The sequence below is a fragment of the Hipposideros armiger genome, unplaced genomic scaffold (genome assembly GCF_001890085.2).
Source record: "Hipposideros armiger isolate ML-2016 unplaced genomic scaffold, ASM189008v1 scaffold_34, whole genome shotgun sequence".
Lineage (NCBI taxonomy): Eukaryota > Metazoa > Chordata > Mammalia > Chiroptera > Hipposideridae > Hipposideros > Hipposideros armiger.
Genome location: NW_017731384.1, coordinates 1996098 through 2019971, shown reverse-complemented (window position 1 = coordinate 2019971; position 23874 = coordinate 1996098). Strand labels below are relative to the sequence as shown.

The 23874-nt window shown below is 42.5% G+C and overlaps 1 protein-coding gene across 4 annotated transcripts in view; it reads right to left on the bottom strand.

Moving 5' to 3' along the window:
• Nucleotides 1-23874, bottom strand: part of MAP3K3 (mitogen-activated protein kinase kinase kinase 3) — a 60185-nt gene that overhangs the window by 12291 nt on the left and 24020 nt on the right. For all 4 annotated transcript variants that reach the window (XM_019637650.1, XM_019637649.1, XM_019637652.1 and 1 more), the window contains 4 exons: nt 22491-22590; nt 18256-18369; nt 11700-11820; nt 2400-2533 (listed from right to left, as the gene is read on the bottom strand). In XM_019637650.1, the coding sequence (XP_019493195.1) occupies nt 2400-2533; nt 11700-11820; nt 18256-18369; nt 22491-22590 (469 nt within the window). The remainder of the gene's footprint in view (nt 1-2399; nt 2534-11699; nt 11821-18255; nt 18370-22490; nt 22591-23874) is intronic.

Sequence of the window (23874 nt, the reverse complement as noted above, 5' to 3'; positions counted from 1 at the left end):
AAAAATCTTAAAAAAAAAAAAAAAAGTTAAATAAGACATAGGGAAACAGTATAATTGCAAAGTAAAATGGCAAATCTTGCCAGGATATAGGATTTCCCAAAGTCGATAAAACCAATATGGCAAATATTGCTCCCAACCCATCAAGTACATATTTGGCACAGTTATAGCAGTTAATAGAAGAGAGAGAATGGGCAAGTATAACATAACAGGTGCAATGAAGGAGAATACCAAAGGTGCAAGGGAGACCTTTGGAAAACCCACTGAATCCAGTGAAAGCTTCTGTAAAAAAGGACCCTCATTATGACAGTGCTGCAGATGTCAAAGCAGAAGTAAAAAAAGTTACGTGTGCTAGCAAAATTTTTGTTAGAAAAATTAAGCCAAAAAAATTAACATGAATCATGCTTTTGTTCATTCTAAAACTTAGCAAATAGATGCAATTATTACCTAAATCTGATTAAAGCAAAAACAAAATAAACTTATCTTAGTTTCACTTTTCAAGAAAGTCTCAATTAAATATTCTTTCACTATATACTGTGCTGTTTTGGACTCTGTTAAGTGGCTTTATCTTGAATGGCTCAGTTACCAGGAGCAATTAATTCTCTCTAGCTTAAGAGGCGGGGCACTGGAGAAGGACCCAGGCATTCCCCAGCTGCCACCTTCTTTGGCCTCTTTCTAAGTCTGTCCTCACTAGGAGTATAATACTCCCATGCCTTCCTGGGCCAGCCGGGTAAAGCAAAGCAGTTAAAGGACCAGGGTAGAGGACCACGGGAAGAGACAAGAGACCAAAGGCAATCAAACTCAACTTGCAATTTCTGAGATTTTATACTCAAGTCACCCCTAGTACAGGTGATGTTCAAAAGAGCTCTGGTTAGCAAAAACAGAAACGATGGTCAGTAAAACACCCAAGAAGGGAACCTGCAGCTAAAAGCACTCCAGGTCACTGTTCTAAACATGAATTTATCTAAAAGTCAGGAATACAGACGAGGAAAGGGGCAATGCAAAAGGCTTCTCACAGCCTATACAGTTTGAATAATGTTGTATAGAGATCAGCTACTGAAGGGAAAGAAAAGTTTTAAGAATCAGTTTTATGAGAAAGAAAAGTTACAAACAGCAGTTTTTTATAACTCCCCCCCTCCCCCCAATGTGATGGTGCTGGCCCTTCTGTTGGGTGCTTTACCTTTAAAATATTTTCCCTCCCAGACCAAATCCCCCAAATTGATAAGAGTGGATCTTTATTTTGCAATCAAAGAAAGCTCACTGAAAAGACTTCAGAATGAGGCCAGAGATCTCACTCTTGCGGAGTTCACTAAGCCAAAATGCCATTTTCATCAAGTGAGCCACTGGTTGAAAAGCTAGCCATTAAAATGGGTTAGCCATTGTGGTAGACACACCATAAAGTGATCCCTCTTCCCTGAGTCACAGCCTTGTATAAATAATCCCCTCCTTGAGTCTAGGTAGAACTTGGAACTTGTTTCTAGTCAACAGACTATGGAAAAGAGGATGGGACACTCATTCCCGTGATTATGTTACATTTCGTAAGACACTATCCATCTTTGCAGACCGGAGCAAGACTCTCCGGCGGAGCAAGACTCTCTGGCTGGCCTTGAAGGAGCTGAGAGGGCCACATGGCAAGGAACTGCAGGTGGCTTCTAGGAGCTCAGAGTGGCCCCTGGCTGACAGCCAGTAAGAAAACAGGGACCACAGTGCTACAACAACAAGGAACCAAGTTCTGCCAACAACCATGTGAGCTTGGAAGGGAATCCCAAGCCCTAGAAAGAAATACAGCCTGGCCAACACTTGATTACAGCCTTGTGTGACCTGAGCGCATGACCTGGCTAAGTCACACCTGGATTCCTGACCCAAGGAAATGATAAAATAATAAATGTATACTGTTGTAAGCTGCTAAGTTTGTTACACAATAATATAAACTAACAGCTGCTTACTATCATAAAAGTTCATCCAAAGTAACCAATCCTACAGTGTAATCTGGACATGGTATACTTCTTATGTTTCATCAATAAGAGCAAAATTAAAATACAGTAAATGAAAACCAAAATCGATCAGTTTAGGATTGGTCATATGTTAAAACTCTGTGGAAATGACAGGCTGTTCTAAGGAAGTATACCAACAGCAGACTGCTGTTCTGCAGGGAGACCAGTGAGAGAACCACAGACGAGGAAAATTGTTAAATGCGCATCCAACACCAAGGAGCCTAGGTAGTTTAGGTCCTGTATTTGGCAGGAATTGGTATTTGGCCCCTAGAAAGGAATAATCCATATTTGGGCAAGCCCAGCTTACAAGGGGCTCAAATTCCTTAGCTCTGCACCATGCCCAATGAGAACCCCCCAATATAACCTCGGTCTGACATACCCCAAGGCATCTCCCTGGCAGGTACTCACACACTGCTCATTGGTCTCTGGGATGAACTCCCCCTCACTGTTGATGCTGGTGTAGGACCCCTGCCGGGCAATGTGCTGCTGCCGTTCAGGCACGTAGCCAGGAGGAGGTGAGCTTCTGCCGGGATTCTGGGAGCCTAGAGCACAGAAACAAAGAGTTTTGACCACACAGCCCAGGACATGCAGCCTGAGAGGAGCAGACTTTAGCCCAGCTCAGACCAAGTGTCTGTTGCAGAGGCTGGCGGGGCACTGGCTGCGGCTCTTGAAACATCCTGGAAGAGGAGTGCTGAGGCTCAAGGAAACTTCTTGAGCCAGGTGGCTCCTCCCCCTAATCCAAGAACCCCTGAAAAGGAGGAAAAATACTTAAAAGTCAAAGAATAGGTGGGGAGGGTTGCTCTTTGAAAGATAGCCTGTAAGGAGTTTAAGTTATTATTTTCAATGTCCTTGAAAAAACTGACTCCTTGTTCTTCCACATGAAGTCAGTCATTCAGAATACATGGCTCATCCGGTTGTACAAGACATTTTAATGAACTGACCACCAAGAACTCTTCCAATCTCTTGTTGGGGGGCATCAACCCCCAGCCTCTCTGTAAGGATCACTGACAATTAGGTGTCTTGGGTGGGGAGGCCAACCTGGCGCTCTCAGTAACCTGGTTTCCCACCTGACTCCAGAGCAGAGGCCAGAAACAAAACTGCTCTAAAAACAGGCATAGAATTTTGCTGGGTTTCCAGTCTCGACACCTCACTCACAGAGTAGAGACTACCAATTCTGAGATAAAGAGGTACCTGAGCCATGCCTTCCAAATGATCTCTAACAGACCATGGAGGAAAAAAATCTGTTTTTCTAAGTTGTCTAAGCCTTAACTGACACCTTGAGTCTCTAAACAGAAACTGACATCGCTCTGAGTGTAAATTTAGGATATTGTACCATGAACTAAAACAGAGCAATGAAATCAGCCAAAGCAATTATTATTTTCTTTTTTACACTGTTACCTCATTTAATCTTCACAACACCCCTGCAGTAGAGGTGCATTACCATCCACGTTGAGCAGAAGGGGAAGCCGAGGCCCAAAGCCAGAGTGACTTAATGGTGAGGCTGTATCTAGAAAACAGGCTTTGTTTTCAGTACAGTTCAGCCAAGGCAATTTTGAGTACAAAATGTTTTCCAAAAGGCAGGCAATGCTGTTCAACACAGTGGCAGAAGGCGAAACTTCTCCCTGAACTGACCAAGTCATACGCTCCTCACGAACGATCCAAACAGAGGATGAGGACCCCCACCCATGGGGGAATGTGACAGCCTTTCTGCCAGAGCAGGAGGGAGGCTGATGTGGAGAATTCTTGATAGTACAAGAGAAACATAGTACCACGTTTCATGTAGCTCAGATTCAGAGCTTTCTGTCCATGTCCATTGTAAGTCAGAGGCCAAGGACGCAAGATGCCACCTGGCCAACAGAGGGCTTGGAGGCAATGACGAGATGGAGGTAAGAGGAAATCTGGATCAGAAATAAGAAATCCACTCAACTTTTCAGAGGCCCAGATGTCAAAGACCTGTGTAGCTGGCCATTTCCCTTGGCACTATAGCATAGAATTCTAGTACAACCATGAAAAAAGGATGGTTTTCTTAAGCCCTACCACACCCCCAAAACATGGAGCACTATTTAACATTTGGCTTACAAACATTAGCCTAGCGCCTGCTTGCCAACTTCTGGCTTTGGATAACATTTTAGTAGCCCACACATTCTATGGACAGTCAATCCATATGTTGGTAACATTTATCAGCAACAGAAGCAACCTCAAGAGGTGAGTAAGGTATAGTGAGAAAAGCCTAAGATTGGAGATTAGATGTACAGGGGTTCAAATCAGGCTTTGCCACTCAGTTGAATGAGTTAAACACTTGCCTAAATTTCCTCACTTGCAAAAATGGGGAGAACTATCTACTCTTAATGTTTTTTGGAAACTATAAAAGTGCACAGGTATAGGGGCCGGCCGAGTGGCGCGATGGTTAAGAACTCGCTTGGGATGCCAGAGGGCCCCGGTTCGGATCCCACATATGAGGGCCAGTGACACTGCCCTCCACAGCTAAGATGCTGAACAACAGCTCAACCTGGAGCTGGGCTGCCGTGAGTCGCCGGCGACGGCGTGGGCTGCAGTCCCTGTGGCAGTGGATTGCCATGGGCTACCGTGTGTGGCCAGCAGCCAGCGTGAGCGGCCAGCAGCCGCAGTGAGCGGCCGTCCAGAAGCCGGCGACTGATCTGCCTCGCCAGAGAAGAGCGCAATGATGGTGCCAACTTGGGCCAGTGAAGCAACGTCCTCCACAACTAGACTGAAGAACAAAAAAACGACAGCAACTTGTCTGTTCCCCTTTCCCCAATTCCCCAGCACTGTTCCCATCCCCCCAATTTCCCAATAAAAATCTTTAAAAAAAAAAAAAAGTGCACAGGTATACATCTACATGGTAGGAACTCAGGAGAATTCCTTTCCTTCATACTCTGTGGCAGAGATAGTGAGTTAGACTCCATCCTTCTATTATGCTTTTTGCGCTTCAGAAGTTAATCACCTAAAAGCTATTACTTCTAAGATCCCCTTTAGGTTCAGCCAGTCAGGTGCACTTGTGTGAGGCTTAGATGGCTTCCTGCTGTTCCTGTTGTCTCTGGGCATGATACACAGAAGCCTTGGTTTTTCTGCTACAGCATTAAAAGACACGTGGTCTCCAGTTTTCCTGATGTCAAGACACAGGTGCAGGAATCCCTGTTAAGTGGTGTGGACCCGAGCAGAGAGGCACTGTGCTTCTCTATCTGGTGGCTTCCTGATTACAGAAGAGCTCTGTGGTATGTCTGTTTCTCACTCTCCCAATGATCCTAAAAGCCAGAAGTGCACTAAATCTCTTCTTGCTGAAACTAGGTAAGAGTAGATTCTGTTCTGTGTAACTGAACCTTGACCAATAAAATCTGGAGTGCAAAGGTATTATTATACATTTGACCTAGAACAAACAAAATATGTCTATCGTGAGGGACTGATTAGAGAGAAAGGAAAACTCTTACTTACTGATGAGATCTCAGACACTAGTCCAAACTATCCCAGATGAGATGAACTGCTCTCAGTCCCTTACACGGAGCATCTAGGGTGAGACCTCCCTTGGATAAAATATTCACGGCCCTGCCACCTGTTCTCTCCTTCATTAGCTGCCAGTAAACTCTTCCCTGGTTTTGCACGTGGGATGGGACTAGCTCACATGAAGCGAGCACTACAGACTCAGGAGGGGCTGGGGGAAAATAGCAAAGGTTTTCTGAGCTTTTATTTCCAGCCAGAGACTTTCACTTTTTCCAATACACATTGCTGCCTGCAGAGAGCCAGCCTTGTTATCTGATGGGCAATGGGCCAGGGGCTATTGTGCACAGGCCCACAGCTTGGGGCAGGAAAGGGAAGTCTCCCCAAACCAATGGCTATCAGAGGAAGCGAATGGAAAAACCAGGAGTTGGCAGAACTGCTCCAGAGCATTTTCAGTTTTGTTTTTATCTTCATTTCAGAAATTAGGGGCCAATGAGATGCACAGCAGCAGTTGAGAACAAGTCAGACGGGGACCTGAACAGGACAGGATACTGAACTCTAAGACTCACTGATGCTCACATATTTACCAGCAGGGACAGCAGTGAGCCAGACAGCACAAACCACAGTGCTATGCAAGACAGCTCATTCTAGGTCTCTGGAGGCAGCACAGCAAGGGTGACGGGTTCTCTGGGACACCCTTCCCTGGCTCTAGTCTCTTCAGGCCATTTGTACCAATGGGTCCCATCTCAGCACCAGCTGAAACAAAGGAACAGAGTTGTGGTCCTGTGTTCAGAGTGGCCCACACTTCCCATGAAGACATTCTATGCATAAGGAAAGGGCCAGGGGTTTAAGTTGCCGGCGGTCTGTTTTCATCCCAGGGCATGCTACTCCCTGCTAGCCTCCTTAACCCTGAGCAGCAGAGTAGGAGCAAAACTCTCACCCTAGGACATGGACAATTCTTTTGCTCTGTACTCTGACTCAAAGCTGAAAGACAGACTCTCAGATTCTAGCCCTTCTCATAAGAGATTCCTGTCAGGAAGCTGATGCAGTCAGGAAGTTGCCTCCGCAGGGAGTTCTAGGGCTGTGGGTCAGTGTTAATGTGCAGGTCACTGCAAGTACAAAGAGATAGCTTTTTTTGGCCATCACTATTCTCTCCAAGCCCTATTCTCTCCTGGGGGGCAGATGGGATGGGGGGAGGAATCAAATCATTTTTTCTTCTTCAACGGAAAATCTTAACCATTATTTCCCAATACGCTCACACCAAAACAGACCGTGTAAAACACAGCTTCTCAACATTTTCATCCCATAAGACCCTGAGAACAGCCCATCTGTTTCAACTTTCAAAATTCTCATTTTATTTTGAAGGTGCTGCCACCACTAAACAGTTTCTGGTCTCATCTAGTATCACAGAAGAATCTGTAACAAGAAGGAGAAGAAAACTGTAGAATTGAGGGCAGCGGACCATTTTGTTTCCATGTGCATGGTCACTGCCTCTGCAGTCCTGGTTTCCACTCTTCAACTCTGTTCCAGGACTGGAGGTTTGCACTGTGCACAGCTCTCTAACTGGTTCTTGTCTGGTGTCACTGTAAGTCATCACATTCTTTCAACATTCATTTTATTCCTCTGCCTGAATTTGTCCTACTCTCCTCTCAGAGCAAGAGGTGCCGGCACCCCTCTCTCCTCCTTGCTAAGGCATTATAAGCCCTCCCCAGTACGTCCCCAGCAGGAGTCAGTTCCCCCATGGTTCCCTCTTCACCTCCTTGAATCTTTTCAGCTGTCTTTGTGCCTCCCTTCTAAACCTGCTCAGATCTCTAGCCTAAAAATATCCTGAGCTTATTTCTTCTGCCACTCCCTTAAGTCACTATCCCACCTCTTCTTTTCTTTCATGGACAAACTCCTTGAAAGAACCGACTGCCTCGACTCATCGCTACCCATTCCTTAGAGGTTGCAATCTGGCTTGCCTCACTGTGGAGGCCAGTGGCAAGACAAGGAGCAAGATGTAGAGGCCAAGGCACTTGAGACGCACAAGACCAAACGGGAGTCAGCATCTGACAGGGACAAGTCCTCTAGTTGAGGCTTGGCTAGCTACACGGTTGAAGGGCACCACCCAATGTATAATGGAAGTAAAGGTGCTTGAGCTCATCTTCAAAGGTAGGTAGAAGTTCCATAAGCAAAGATATGAGAAGAGCATCTTCCAATAGGGAAACTCCATCTGCCTCCTCTGGAGACCTTTCCACAGGGGTCTCTCTTTTGGGTTAAGTCATTACCTAGTAGCTTTTTGTTTTGGGGTTTTTTTGCGGGGGGGGGGGATTGCTTTTTGTGTTTTAGCATGAACTAGTTTAACAGACTAACTGGCTTGAAAAAATTGGAATTCAATGTATGTATATAAGGATGTAAAAACAAAAGGTGAACATGACACATAGCTGGTTTTAAATATTTGAGAAACTGAAAGGTGCTATCTGTGCTATCTATGATCCTCAAGAGAGTATACTTGAGAGTCAATGGGTAAAGTGAGAGAAGGCAGATTTTCAATACAAAATAAGGAAGAGCTTTAAATAAACAGAACTGTCTAAAACTGGATTGAGCTACCTTGCACTTCCTCACCACTGAAAATGTTGCAGTGGGAGCTGAATGACCTGTATGTCAGTCTCATTAAAAACTCAGGTATGTTCATGTTGGTGGGGAAGGAGGGAAAAGAACCACCACCCCCTCCTGTGGTGGGGGGCTGAATCGCTAAGCTTCTCCTTAGACCTCACTTCTACTGCGAGGACTTCTGCTGCTCCCTCATGCTTCAACCCTCATGCCTCTCTTCTTGCTTCCTTCTGCTTCCAGAAGGCCTTACCCTGTACCAGCATAGCAAGCACTCAGACAGTTGTGCATGAAAATGACAAGTTTATGTCTCTTACCCTTGATCTGTCCTTTACCACCTGGCTGGACCATGTAAAGCCTCCCTCCTCCTCCTCTCCTACTGCTCTGGTCACTCCTTTCCTGTGTCCTTTACAGGCTCATCCTTCTCTAACTGGCCAATAAGGGTCTGGGTTCCTAAGGCTCCGTCCTAGGCCCTCTTCTCTTCTCACTCTATAGTCTGCTTAGGCACTCTCATCTGGGTCCTGGGCTTCCCCTTGACAATTTCCAATTTTCCCCCTACCCCTGATGTTCTCCCCTATGAGCTAGAAACCTGTGTATCTAACTGCCCATGTGATATTTCCTCTTAGCTGTCTCAGAGGCACCTCCAATTCAACCTAAAACATCAGGTCTGCCCCTTCTCAGCACCTGAAACCAGGCTCTCTTCTAGCGTTCCTGTCTGGGCGAAAGGCAGTGCCATTTATCCAGATCCATAAAGCAGTAACTTATCTCCTGCTTCCTCAACACCTGCAAATTCAACCCAATACCATAATGGTTCTTAAACCTTCTGGTCTTAGAACCCTTTTACACTCTAAAAATTGAGGACCCTAGAGAGCTTTTATTTATGTGGGTTATATCAGTTGATATTTACGGTATTAGAAATTAAAGCTCAGAAGTTTTAAAAACATAGTAATACACAGGCACACACTCTATTAGCCATCAGAGCAGTGCAATCACCTCAGGCACTGTAACCGCATGGAAAACTGAGAGGATGAGTGAAAAGGCAGGTCATATCTTAGTATTATCATGAAATCAGTTTTGACTTCACAGACCTCCTGAGAGGACCTCAGGGATTGACCCAGAGTCCCCAGATCACACTTTGAGAACTATCACAATGCCGTGTTCTGTCAGTTTTACCTTCTAAATGTCCCTGCCCTGCTCCCTGGTCTCAGCTCTCAGCTGGTTCTCCCTCCCTTTGTTCTCAGCTCTCCAGCCCTCAGGGCTTCTTTCTGTTTCATAAACACACTATACTCTCCCTGCCATCAGGCTGTTCTTGCCTGGAACTCTCTTCCCTGTATCTCCTCTGCATAACTCTCCTTCATGCTCCGGGTCATAGCCTAAGGCTTTCCTGGCCCCCAGATCAGGTCCCATCCCTCTGTAATAGGCTTACAGCACTACTGCCTTTTAGTCACAGCCTATAATTATTATACATTAATCACATCATGACAAGTAAATGTCTGTCTTCCCCCAGGCCTATAAGAGCCATAGGGATAGGAGCCATGCCTTTTTTGCTTCCCAGGTTTCCAGCACTCATTAGATATTTTGGTAATTATTTCCTGAATGGATACATGAATGAATGAATGAATGAATGAATGAATATGCATTTTGATAGGGAGAGAGATAAGACAACAAGATAATGTTATAAGCGCTATAATGGAGGTGGGTATAAGGCCGCAATGTTTTCCATGGCTTCCCACTGTCTACCAAACAAGCCCCAGTGCCCTAAAGGCTCCTCAGAAAGTGGCCCAGGCATCCTTTCTTACCTTTTCTATTTCTCCTCCAAATTCATCGGCCAATCTGAAGGACAAGTGAGCTCTCCACAGGCAAATAGTTGAAAAGCCCTCTCCCCTCATCCTCGCCTCTGGAATTCTTCCTTAATATTTACGGCTCCAGCTTAAACAGCTCCTCCCCAGAATAAATTTCCCATTTCCTAGTTTATTCCAGTTGGAAATAATCTCTGCCATTTCTCGGCTCTGTACAAAGGCTGGCAGGCTGTGCCCACTTCTCTCGTCACATCCACCACTCCAAACCACGTGGGTTCTTGGATCCCACACCACCTTCTTTAGTGATCGTGCCTGGCAAGTGTTCTTTCCTGTGCCTGGAATACCTGTCTGTACTTTAGGCTCAATAGGTCTTTCTTCATGTGTCAGCTCTGATGATGTCTCTTCTGTGAAAGCTGTTCTCCAAAGTCCTAGGCAGAGTTGGCTATCGCCTGCCTCCCCTGTGCTCCCACACCACGCTCGGCCTTCCATGAGCCTTCACTGCAGCATTTATCCCAGCCCAATGCCTGGAACATAATGCTTGCTGAATGAAGGAACCCAGGATCTATCTGTGCTGGGAAGCTGTGTTGCCCACTCTCTAGATAAACAGGAGCTACCTCATAGAAATCTCACTCCTCAGCATTCTCAGACAAGGAATTCTATATATGACTCCCTATAATAATGGCCCCGCAATGAGCCCCTGCCTCCACACACAAATCACAGGCACTTGCTTAGGAGCAAGAGGCCCAATCACTGCCCCACGTCAGTCCTCACTGCTTACTCCATAAATGAATGATGCTGTGCTCCCAGCCCCTCACTCTCCAGGGCCAGAGATGCTCTGGACAGGGTCTCCTTGCTGGGGTGCTGGCTCTCTCTCCTCAACCAGCTTATTGAAAACACAGCCACCTATTATGCACAATGTTAGAAAAATATGAAACTCATAATCAGACTTTCAGCTTGGCAACACTACCAATGCTTGCTTGGGTTCCAGAAATGACTCAGTGAGGCAAACTCAGTGCCTCAGCAGCACATTCTTCCTGTCACTCACTCAGAAGGCTTATCATTCAGACAAGCTCAGTGACAGGACCAATGCTTAGACCTCCCCAAGCTCAGCTCAAGGTCTTCAGAGAGCAGTTCAGTCTGATGCAATTCTACCTGGCTGGATAGAACTTGGCTTCCTAGCGGCAGCAGGGATCTCAGTCTCAGCAACAATAGGGCAATAGGCTCTAATACACAGATGTTTTGATAAAGCCAGGTTTCCCCCTTGATACAAAGTCTACAATTCAAGAAATGGGCTTTTTCCTTAGACTTCGGGAAATGAGATCCAGAGCATAGGGGATTAGCTGGTATAATGCACGGATCTGATCAGATCCCTTTCCTGAGGAGGCCTGGCAGCAGCAACATAGCTTTCTTCCCACTTAGCCAGTTGGATACTATGTCAACAGTCTCCTGTTCTTCCCGGACAACTTGGTTTGACTCGTCAAAAGTTTCACTGGTCAGCATCTTCCTTGAAGCATAGGGACACCTCAGGAATCATAAGCAAGAGGTCTTGAGTCAAAACTCAAGCTTGGACCTGATTCCTATGGTATAAAATGAGGGTACACTGCCAGTGGAGGCCTTCAAGCAGATATTTGAAGAGATCATTTTTTCGGGGACGTTTATACCATCACATCATTACAGTGTAAGCTTCCTGAGGGTCAGGCCACCATCCCCATAATTTCTTTACCCCTTCTCCCCAAATAAAGGCATAGAGGATTATTCTGTACAAAGTAGCAGTCAGTAATGATTGATAATTGGTTTTTAATTAATAATTATTGTTTTTTAAAAAAACATAGGGAGATAAATTCAATGAGAGGAAGAAAATACTCACTGACAGAGAGATGCCTGCTTCTGGGCTCGGAGGGCTGGTACATGGTATTTATATCTCCCGAAGACTGGGAAGCTTTAATCCGCACCTGCCTGGACACCCCGGAGTGAGGAGAGGAGCTGGTCTGCAAGATAAGAAGAAAAAGGCTGAGCTATCTTTAAGCAGGCAGGCTGAGAAGAGATCGCTTGCCCTTCCCCAGGACTCCCCATGCTCTCAGCTGCCTTCATGCTTTCAATGCACGAGCTACCCAGATTTCCCCCAAATCGTACTCCTCAATCTGTCTTAGAAAACCACTGTTTGCTCAATGTAGTCTTACAGCTTCACTGATATATAAGCACTGAGACCCAATGCCCCAATTTAATAGGCAATGATGACCCAGACATGGAGGAATAACAGGCATTCCTCTACTAATCTGCCAAACAGAAAAGAGTTGTAAATACCCTCTCATAAAATTCTCCAGAGAGCTTGGGAAGAATAGCAGGAAATTATTTCAGCAACAAAATCACCTGCTGAGTTGGGGTCAGAATAGAGAATGATGGCAATCTCCCTGCCCAACAAAATTCTGGTTGATAAATATGTATTTTTAAAATAGCCTGACAGGCTGCTTCTTCCCCAACCATAATCACTCCCTGTAAATTAAGGTAAGAAGATCTCAGCTGCTTCACATTACTAATGTTTACATATGAACCATCTCAGGACTGTGTTCATCTGGGAAAAGCTATCACAGGACCATTCTGCCAGAGGTCAAGGACCTCAGAACAGGGTCACCAGCCTTACCACATCTACCCCCACTTCTGCACTGACACAGTTGAGCCACCAGGTGAGCCCTAGAGGGAAAACAAAGCAATAAAAGGAGGCCCTTACACTGAGAAAGCTTAAAACTGAAGCTTGGAGGTGAGCAAGTTATGTCAGGATGTGCTTACAAATATACAGAGCACTACTGATAGTGGGAACAGGAGCTTGGGATTTATAAATAATTTGGGTCAAAGTTTCTACTTGCTTCGCTATCTTTTACCTCCCATAAGAAAAAAAACAAACAAACAGTTTGACCTAAACACACTATATCCTGTCCTCCAGGAAAAAGGCTTCCCGCTCTCGGGGGTGAGTTCAGCTGCCAAGCAGCCTCCTCTAGCCTCCCCACGCCAGACTTGATCACATGCAGGGCTGTCTTGACAAACTGTCTTGCTCTAACGGGAAGTCAGAACCAAGAGGAAGTGAATGTTCTTGCTGAAGCCTCCGATGTGCAATAGCTCTCTGCTGAGAGTCAGAGAGGAAAAAACAGTCAAAGCCACACACTGGGGAAGCAGGCCAGTGAAGGGCACGGGAAGGCCACAGTCCTGCAGTCAGAAGCAGAGCCGCATGATGACACCCCGAGGACACAGGACCTTACACACACATCTTGGCAGCACAAATTTAAAATGTACCAAAGAACATATACTCTAAACCCTCAACTTTAAAATCTAAAAGCTGAGACAGGAAAGTAGGTTCCACAGCCAGCACAAGTACAGGTTTGTTTTTGTTTTTTTTTTAAAGGCTGAAGTTGTGGCAACAAGTTGGAAAACAGATGAAGGGAAATCAGTCAAGGTTTCAAAGCAGGCACACAAATCACTTGGGACCTTGTTAAAATGCAGACTCTGGTACAGTAGGTCTAGGACGGGGTTGAGAATCTACGCTTCTATCAAGCTTCCAGCTGCTGCTGCTGCTGCTGCTGGCACACAGGCCATACTATGAGCAGCAAGGTCTTAGGAGGGGAGTCATGCTTCAATTTAAGGCAATGGCTCTCAACCCTAGCCACCCATTAGAACCGCTGTGGGACTTCTGACACCTCAGACCAACTTGTAACAGAATCTCTGGGGATGGGGCCCAAAGATTGGTATATTTTAAATGTCCGCAAGTGTTTGTAATATTCAGCCAAGTTTGACAATCCTGATTTAAAGAGATAAAAGGGAAAGGCATGGTAAACAAAAATGAAGGTGATGTTAGGATTCAGGGAACCTTGAACAAGGCTTAGAAGTGGGAAAGAGAGGAAAGAGGAAGGTGGGACTAAGAAAAGTAAAAGGGAGCTATAGTAAAGGAGAGTCAACAGGCATGAAGTGTGTAGCTAGTAGAACATTCTCAAGATAGCAAAGAGAACGTGGCATTTGAACATTGAATGAAAACCTCACTGACGGACTCTGTGGGTAGCAGTGTGTGTAGCTGACACAAACAACATGAAACATTACCAGGGAACCACATGCATAAAGACTGCTGTGAGTGGAAGCTGAGAGATCAGCAGAAAGAGGTCAACCCACAAATTACCTTGGTTAAAAGATCTGGTTGTATCAGACAAAAGGAACAAGTGGATTCAACTATGTATGGGGGGGAGGGGAAAGCACGTATGTGTGTGTTTGCTCTACTTAAGTTCATGGAACCAGGAGCTGAGAAGGCACTCTGGATCTCATCAGTCCTCTGCTTCAATGGTAGCACCAAGAGACAGTTACATGGAAGACTACGACAGTTATGATAGTTGTGGAAGCATCCAGGTTGTTTAATAAATTTACAGTTTCAACATCCATGAATTTATTAAAAACCTTTAAAAGCATCTGTTTTAAAGCTGTACAACTTGAATAATGGATGCCATGTTTACACCCCTTATACAAATTCTTATTTTCTCTCGTTCTATGTTATGTTCTTTACCACCAATATTCAAGGCGCTCATCCAAATTTAGATGAGGTGCATAAATCTGTTTTTATTATCTCTACTCTTCAATGCTTTGCAGACTTAATTAAATATATGCTTAGGCTGTCTTTCCTGACTAAAGAGTTCTTGGCTTTTTTAGGCTATTTACATCTAAAAGTGACCCCAACCCCTTAAAAATTTTGTCTTCTCTTGGACCTTTCCAAGCTCAGTTGTTTTCTGAGATGTGGGGAATGTAATGACACAGCTCACAAGTTTTCCTCATGGGCAGCATTATATTTTCTGTCCTGCTTCTAATGAACTGTGGAGGAACCTGAGTGAGGTTCCCCCGAGGACTACAATTATTCCAAGATCCCTTTCCTAGATGGTGACTGATAGGTACCAGCTACAAGTCAGGATATCTAGATTCTAGATCAGCTCTGTCACTATTTACTGCCTCACCCAAGGCAAGTCACTCTTAAGTCTCAGTTTCCCCAGGTGTAGACTGATGATAACAGATGCTGATCCTAGACCCCTCAAAGTGGCAAAAATTGAATGAGATACACTAAGTTTTGTTCTATCGGCCTGCCCTTGTGCCATTACTTCAGGAAGGCTGAAAAGAATTACCCTTCAGATTATCCTTGATATTTTGAACTTAAATAGTAGACAAGATAGTGTCAAATTCATTGATGAGAAATTTGGGACGTGCAACATTTGGATGAAATTACAAATTTACTTTTGTTAGAGAGAATCTGAGGTAACAAAACAAAATACCATACTCAATTTAAGGTGGTTACGTATTTAGTTTTTATCACATGCAGATACAAGTTACAAAAGAATGTTAAGTTTGAGATTACTTTGTGAAAGTGGAAGACTTGGGTCTAGAGAGTTATAGAAGGTTAAAAGCAGAAAGCTAAATTAAGAGTTAGATGCACACATGTTTAGAGAAGTCTTTAACAAGAATAAAAGAAGAGTTGATGAACCAAGGCAGAGGCCTAGGGCAGCAAGAACTACTGAAGGAGACAATGAATTATCTTAAAATGGCAGAAAGCATGGCTACAGAGAGAGAGGCTCTTCAGACTAATGGAAGGTTCTGTGATTACCAAATCCAGGAGTTCTCAGGTAAGAACAATACTGAGGTCTAAGACATGGGCCTTGTCAGGTGCGGTGGTGGAGGGGTATGACTCTACACCTTGGTGAGAGATGAAGACAGAGGAAAAATTAGAAGCTGTCATAGAAGGATCAGTAGAAAAGGAATCCAGAGAGAAGAACGAGATAGCACATTTAAAAACAGAAATAAGAAGGGAAGTAAAGGTACAGGCGGCAACAAAAGGTAGATGAGGCAACAGATTGCTAAAAATGGAGGAAACTAAGTAGGGAAACAAAGTGGCTGACAGTCCTCAGCAGATGAAGACCAGGGTGATATGTATCCTGGAGCAGTGAACTTCAAGTATGATACGCTGGCAGGTGCTAGGCCACAGCCTCCGGTGTACAGTCCTCAACCAGGTAAGTACAAAAATGGAGAGTAACTCTTTAAAAACTTTTACGGCAATTTGGCAGAGTGACTATGTCTACTGAATCTAACAATAAAAACTGTGGGCTTATATTTTGTATGTCTCTAGTTTATTTTTCCATTATATTTTTCAGTTTTTGTGTTTTTAAAAAAGAATTGATCCATGACAAATTGGAATTTAGAAGAACAAAACTGATATTTCATCACAGACAGAGAAGCACTGTTCTAAAGGTGGGATTCCTGAGCACACAGCAATTTTGGATGACAGCTGTTTATTAAGAAGCTTGAAGTCTAGCTGAGGAAATTCCCAAGGAAAGACTACCATTATCACTGTTAGTCTTAACTGTACATCTTTATAAATGCAAAAAATAGGAGCAGCTTGAGTGTCCCAACAGTAGCAAAAATGGTTATCTAATTAAATTATGGTATATACACTGAAGGTAATTATGCATCCTTATAAATTATAATTATGAAGATTGTATATTAACATAGAAAAATGTGCATGACAACTTAAGTGAAAAAATAAATTAGAAAGTTGTACAAATACCATGACAACACTTAAAGTATTTATACATATGACCAAAGACTGGAGGAACATATGCAAAAATCAATCAATCAATGTGTATGGTGATCATCTTTCAAACAGCAAACTCTGGGCATTGCAGCAGTTATCTGCAGCCATGTGCACCCCTTAATGGATAGGAATGCAGACGTCAAGAACCAGTTGTCTATACCTTCTCATCAGAAGAGTGGAGAGATCGCAATCTGGGGAGCAAGCTCCCAGGCAAGCAATCACATCATTAAACCAAAACTCAATTCCAGCTTCTTCTGTGAGGGGCTTGCTGAATATTATGATCTCTGTGTGACTCTTGCTAACAATTCAAGAAGCATTCACTATGTTTTCTTAAGAGGATGGGTGGGAAGGGACTCCAAAACAGTAAGACAGAGCTCCTGCTCCCGTGGGGTAAATTTACATAACATTTATATAGTATTTGGGGGTAAAACTTACAAATATGCAACAAGTAAAGGGCAATTACTAAGCAACCTATAAACTAGTGTGCAAATTATATCCAATGACTAAAGGAGCAGGGGATAATCAAAATGGCCTCCGTCAAAAATACTGACCAAAGTGTAGTAGATAATTCATGCTAGAGCCTAAAAAAAAAAAAAAAAAGTGACATCCATGGTCTGGTAGAGAGGAAGAGGAAGAACTGCAGAATGGGGGAAGTATGCTGAAGAATGTGGAAAGATGTGACTGGAGAGTTAAAAGCAAGGGTAGTTGGTGATAAACCCTGGATGCTAGGCTAAATTTAGATCTTATATGATAGGCAATAAGGAAGGACTATAAGGAGCAGGTAAGTTAAACAGAAATGAAATAATAAAGTATATATTTTACTTCAGAATACTTCCCAAAACATATCCAGAGAAAAGACACATTTGGGATACAAAAGACCAATCCTCATGCACAAGGACACTTCTGTCATATTAGAAAAGGTCTTCTTTATTCTAAGGCTTCCTAACTGCATTCTCCTGTGCCTTCCCCTTAATCAGTAGGACAGCCCAACCCCATGAGTCTCTTTAAAAATAAATGAAGCATGAGCACCATTCCATATAAACTCTGTCCTGGTGTGGTGCATCCATAGCTCTCATGCAGCAATGTCAGCTGTGTACAGTTGGCTGTCTTCAAGTGTAAGGAAAGAGTGCCAAGAAACCTTCAGGAACATGTGTCTGAAGAAAACTGGTAGAGGAATCCATGATTAGAAGACAGACCCAATTTACAAGCATTCTTATGGAATGTAGGGCCCCAGGGGCCCTTTAGGAGAGGAAACTGCGTAAGAGAGAATTCCTCAGATTGCCTGCCATTTGGTAAGGCAGAAGCTGGTAATTTACAAGGGACCCTGCCGCCCAGTGGTCCGTTTTCCAAGCAACAGAAAAAAAGTTTGTTTCCTACATGTGGCCCCAGGGAAAGGCACAGTTGCTGAGGGGTTGTGGGAATTGGGTTTACAAAGCATGACAATCTCAAATCCTTGACAGCCTCTGTTTATCAGCACCCCCAAGCTAATCAAATCTCTCTTGTTGGGGTCCAAATCTAATTGAGAGAACATAAATACAGAGAAAAAGATATTTATCTTTTATTATGAAATGTTTTCCTTTCTCCCACACCATAAGCCAAATAACCTTTAGCGGCAACTTTAGCACTTACAATCTGACTTGGCAGTAAAATCAAATGCACAAGACTAGCTGGCCACTGACACAGTGGACTGGGCCACGCTTAGGTTTTCACATTAGCAGTGGCTGAGCAACACAGGATTCAGTCAAGGAAGCAAGTCAAATTCCTGAAGGACAGCAGCTTTGTCTTAGGCTGCCAGGACATGACGGGCGCTACTTACATGGTTTCTGTCCTGGGACAGCAGCAATATCCTAAGGCTTTTCATGCTTGAGCTTCTATCCAAAATGTCAATTGCTTTATCAAGATCATCTTGGTTCTTCAGCAGGATGGAGAGCTGTGACATGCAACACAGAAAAAGGAAATCATAAAAAGGTCTTCAGTTTGTAAAAGTAAGCAAAATAAAAAATAAAAATAAGTCTGGAGGAAAACAATCTCACTGGAGGCTATGGGGTCTTAAAAGATCTAATTGAAACCACAGAGATATTTTCTTCTTTAAGTGTAAAATTCAACAATTTTTAGTAAATTTACAGTTTTGCAACCATCACCACAATTCAATTTAAAAACATTTCCATTGCTCCAAAGAAGACCTCTTGTGCTTCTTCCCACCTCTAGCCCCAGGCAACCACTAATCTACTTTCTGTCTCTATAGATTTGCCTTTTCTGGACATTTTACGTAAATGGAATCATACAATGCTCATACATATTCAATTCATACACATTCTTTTGCATCTAGCTTCTTTCGCTTAGCTTAACGTTTTTGAGTTCACCCATGCTGAAGCAAACATCAGTACTTTGTTTTGATATATTTTCTGAAAAGAGCTTCCTCTCTAAAAATACCCTTTACTCCAAAGCATCAAATCCCAAACAGTTATAGTCTACATATTTCATCCCAAATTAAGCAGCAGAATCATGTCCTGCCCTATCCTCTGCTGACATTAACAGAACAAGCACAAAAGGCACAGGTGGAGTGAGGGCAGTAGATGAAAACTGTTACTCAAATAGGAGCACCAATTTAGACGACATAGCAGGGTTTAATATTTTAATATTTAAAGGTAAAAATCAGTGACTAAACCCCCCAAATACCTTCTCCATTTTCATTCGACTCAAATATTAAAGTCCTTGGGTGTACAGATAAGTCTCCTTCATTGTTAAAAGCAGAGGAAATTATGAGTACTTAGTATTAAAAGAAGTAAAAGGATGCTTTGCCTAGGACCCAGCAAATGTCAGATCTTATACATTTGTGGCAAACACAAAATCAAGCAAAAGTCCAATTAATTTCTTTAGTCCCCAACTTATAATACAAAGAGGTGAGAACTCTAAATCCTAGGCCAGGAAAAAACAAATAGTAAGAATAGTATTTAAAATAAAATCTCAAGACAACCCATGGAATGGGAGAAAAATTTTGCAAATCATATCAAATTATAAAAGAATTCCTGAGGCCAGCCGAGTGGCTCAGTTGGTTAAGAGCACAAGCTCTGAGCAACAGGGTCGCCAGTTCGATTCCCACATGGGCCAGTGAGCTGTGCCCGAGCTGAGCTGCCAACAGGCGGTAGGATGACTCAGCTGGTGAGAGCACGTGCTCCTAACAACAAGGTTGCCGGTTCGACTCATGCATGGAATGGTGGGCTATGCCCATCTGCAACTAAGATTGAACATGGCACCTTGAGCTGAGTGGCCGCAAGCTGCCAACAGGTGGCCAGATGGCAACTGGACTTGGAGCTGAGCTAGCTACACCCTCCACAACTAAGACTAAAGACAACAACTTGACTGTTCCCCCTCCCCAATTCCCCAATAAATCTAAAAAATAAATAAATAAAATAATTCCTTCCTGGGTAACATTCAAAGTAGGAATAAATAAGAATTGTGTGTATGTGTATGTGTGTGTGTGTGGGGGGGGGGCGGGGATAAAGAAATTACTGGAGTAGGTTTTAACTTTAAAAAAAGAGCTAAAATTTTGCAAATGTATGATAAGGGTCTAGCATCCAGAATAAAAAACAAAAAACAAAAAACTCTTACAATTCAATAAAAGAACAAATAATCCAATTTTTTAAATGGGTGAAGGATTTGAATAGACATTTGTCCAAAGAAGACATTCAAATGGCTGAAAAGATGTTCAATCATTAGTCATTAGGGAAATGCAAATCAAAATCACAATGAGATACCACTTCACACCTACTAGTATGGCTATAATTAAAAAAACAAACAAACAAAAAAACCCAGAAAATAACAAATGTTGAGGATGTGGAGAAACTGCAACCATTATACATTGCAGATAGGAATGCAAAATGGTGCAGGAGATATGGGAAAGTTGGGCAGTTCCTCAAAAAATTAAACATAGTTATCATAAGGCCCATAATTCTACTCTTAGGTATATACTCTAGAGAACTGAAAACATATATTCATATAAAAATTTGTATACAAATGTTTACAGCAGCATTATTTATAATAGCCAAAAAGTGAAAACAACTCAGGTATCCATCAACAGATGAATGGATACACAAAATGTAGTACATTCATATAATGGAATATTATTCAACCACAAAAAGGAATGAAGTTCTGATACATGCTACAATATGGATGAACCTTGAAAACAGTCTGCTTAGTGAAAGAAGCCAAACACAAAAGGCCATATATTGTATGATTCCACTTAGTATATGAACGTTCAGAACAGGCAAGTCCAGAGAGACAGAAAGTAGGTAAGTAGTTGCCAGGGGCTAGAGGGAGAGCGGGGAAGTGACTGCTAACAAAAGTCCCGGAATTAGATAGTGGTGTTGGTTCCACAACTCTACGCATATATATAGATACTAAAAAGCAGTCAATTGAACAGTTTGAAAGGGTAAATTTTATGGTAGATGAATTATATCTCAATAAAACTATTACAAAAAATATAAACACAAATAAAATAAAACCTCAACAGATTTTTCATTTGTGGTTCTCAAATCCTGACAAGGCAGGGTTTAGAGGGCAAAGAAAAAAGGGGGACTGAGGGGTTTTAAATTAATAAAATGTAAATTAGTCGAGTATGGAAAGATATGCACGATCTAAAATAATTAATAACAATTATTTATATTTGGCTTTAGAATTAATATCCCCATAAACATTTTAACAAGAGACTACCCAACATTCTGGGCAGTGACTTTGTTCACATAAGAATTTGACATGGATTTTGGGACATCTGGAATTCTTGATGGAAGTAGTAATAGAAAGAGAAACAAGTACTAAATCATCCAGAAAAGTCTTCACTAACTAAAGAACACCTTCTTTAGTGCTGATTAGCTAGCTGACTTTAGCCTTAGTTTCTTATGCAAATTACTGAAGCTTGAGCTGTAATTTTTTAAAGTTCAATGGATTTGACATTTATATGTTGGGGGTTCTCATATCCTATATTTAAAATATGTTAGTTTACATACTTTAAAATACTTACATCTGTATTACATCTGTATTATTTATTAACTATTAGAGTTAGGAGTTTATTTTCCAAGCTTGCTATATTTCTAAAATTTATCCAAAAAACAAAGGATCAGATGGTCTTATTTTTGTTAGCTACTTGGCAGTATATCCAATTGTAGTTGTACATTTTGTATGAAGGGACCAGGGAGTTTTTAGCCAACAAATCTCAGCCCCTATAGATTTTAGCCCCAAACTACAGAGGAAATTCTTAACTCCTCAACCAATAAACAAAACTATACAGTAATGATCTGACTCTCAAAGAGCTATCACATTGCCCAGTTTTCCTGTCTGGCCCCAACTCAGTTTCCTCCAGACACACGTTCTTTACCAGGCACAAACGCATTACCTTTCAAACTAAGGCAAAGTACCAGCCTAAGCAGATTGCAGCCTCTAGTACCTTTCTTTGAGCTGGGAAAGCAGCCAAGTAACTGACATTCAAAAGAATTTCTTCCTGGGTGATATTCAAAGTATGAATAAACAAGGATTTTGGGGGTAGGGGTGAGAGGAAGCAAGAGGAAGTCAAAGAACTCACTGGAGCAGGTGCTAACTTTTGAAACAAGCTACAATCAGGAGTGAAACTCTCAGACAAGAATCCAGCATTTATGACTGTTAATAGATGACCTACCCACTTGTTTTCCCATCTCCCCAGCCCCTGCTGAGCCCTCTGCTTCTTGTTAAGGCTGTGCTGGAAAGAGAAAGATAACCTACAAAATGTAAAGGAGACAACATAAGCCCTGGCCCTGGTACCTGATTCTACCCAGGAGTAATAGAGCAACTGGCACTGAAAGAGCAGGAGGAAAAGGAAGTAAATATGCAATCTCCCATGTAGTAAAAAAAACCAAACAGAAATCCCCAAGTTACTGGACTTAAGAAAACAGGCTCCAGAAAGTGAAAACCTGCAGATGATATTAGAGGAACAAACTAGGAAATCCTCAGTAAAGCAGAGAGAAAAAAGGGGGCAGCTGTCCCCTCTGTTGTCCTCACACCGTCCACCTACTTTCTTACCTCATTGTTCATGTAATGTAGATCAAGAGGCTGCCCAAACACTGTTGTCACCTTGTGCTCCACATCTTCATATCTCACCGGCCGGCTGAACGCTATAATTCTGAAAAGGAAGAGGAAGCAGGTTAATTGTATATTGGAATGGAAGGTTTAGAAAGCTGTGACTTCGGTGTGGTATCTTCCTTTTCTTTTCAACATAGGATTCTCTTTTGCATGAAGTTTGCCTATCTCTCCACTGTTTTTTTCCTTCTCTTATCTACCTGTATCTTTTCACTCTTCCTCTGAGCATCTCTCAGGTTTGCCAATAGTGCCTACAAGCATTGCTCAATCCCAACCACTGCTCTACCACTTCAGCTTGGATCTTCCTGTCAATGGCAGTTCAGCATCATAGCAGGACACCTGGATTTAAAACCTATGTTACAAATACTCCTGCTAGGAAGAAAACCTGAAGACTGGAGCAGCAGTCCTGAAAAAAATGGTCTTAACTCTTAAGTAATTCATCCAGGACTCGAAAGGTTTCTTTCCATTGTTCATTTTTGAGATGCCACAGGAATCTCAATACTGATTATCCTCAGAACTGAGAATTCCTACCACAGAGTCACAGGAATTCCCCTCGAGTTGGTTATATGCCTGATCAGTTTTCTTGACCAGTGACACGTGTGGGCATGTTAAGTGGTGCTGATATTGACGCTTTTCTAGAGAGGTTCATTAGGTCAGTTCAAAGAACAATTTCTATAAATGGAGGGCAGAGTAAGGACTTGTCCAAAGGGGTCTTAAAATAATTTGTCATTAAATATCACAGCGCAATTTAAAAGTGGGGAAAGATGAAATAAGACTGGCAAAATGTTGATAATGTTGAAACTGGGTGACAAATCCACGGGGGGTTCTGTAAAATACTCTCTCTGCTTTTGTGTGTGTTTAAAATTTTCATTAGGAAGTTTTAATGAATATATTAGGTTTAATAAATATATATGATACTGCTGATAGTCAACAATTTTGATGTATAAAAGTGGCCATTTCATATGGGTCCAACATAATACTCTGAAACAAATAATTAAATAAACAAAAATAAGCAAAGAGATAAACAGAAGCGAGTATCAGAAACTCATATACATTCTCTCTCTCTCTCTCTCTATATATATATATGTGTATGTGTGTGTATATATGTATATATACACACACACATACACACACATACATACACAAAAGAAAATATAGGATTAAAAAATTTTAGAGTGGGCAATGAGTTCCTAAGTATGACATAAAATACAAAAGACAGAAAGAAGATAGATTACAACAAAAATTTAAACTCTGGCACTGAACTTATCAAGGAGATCACTTCATAGACTGTGTAGATGCATGACCAACGTGCTACACTCCTGAAGCT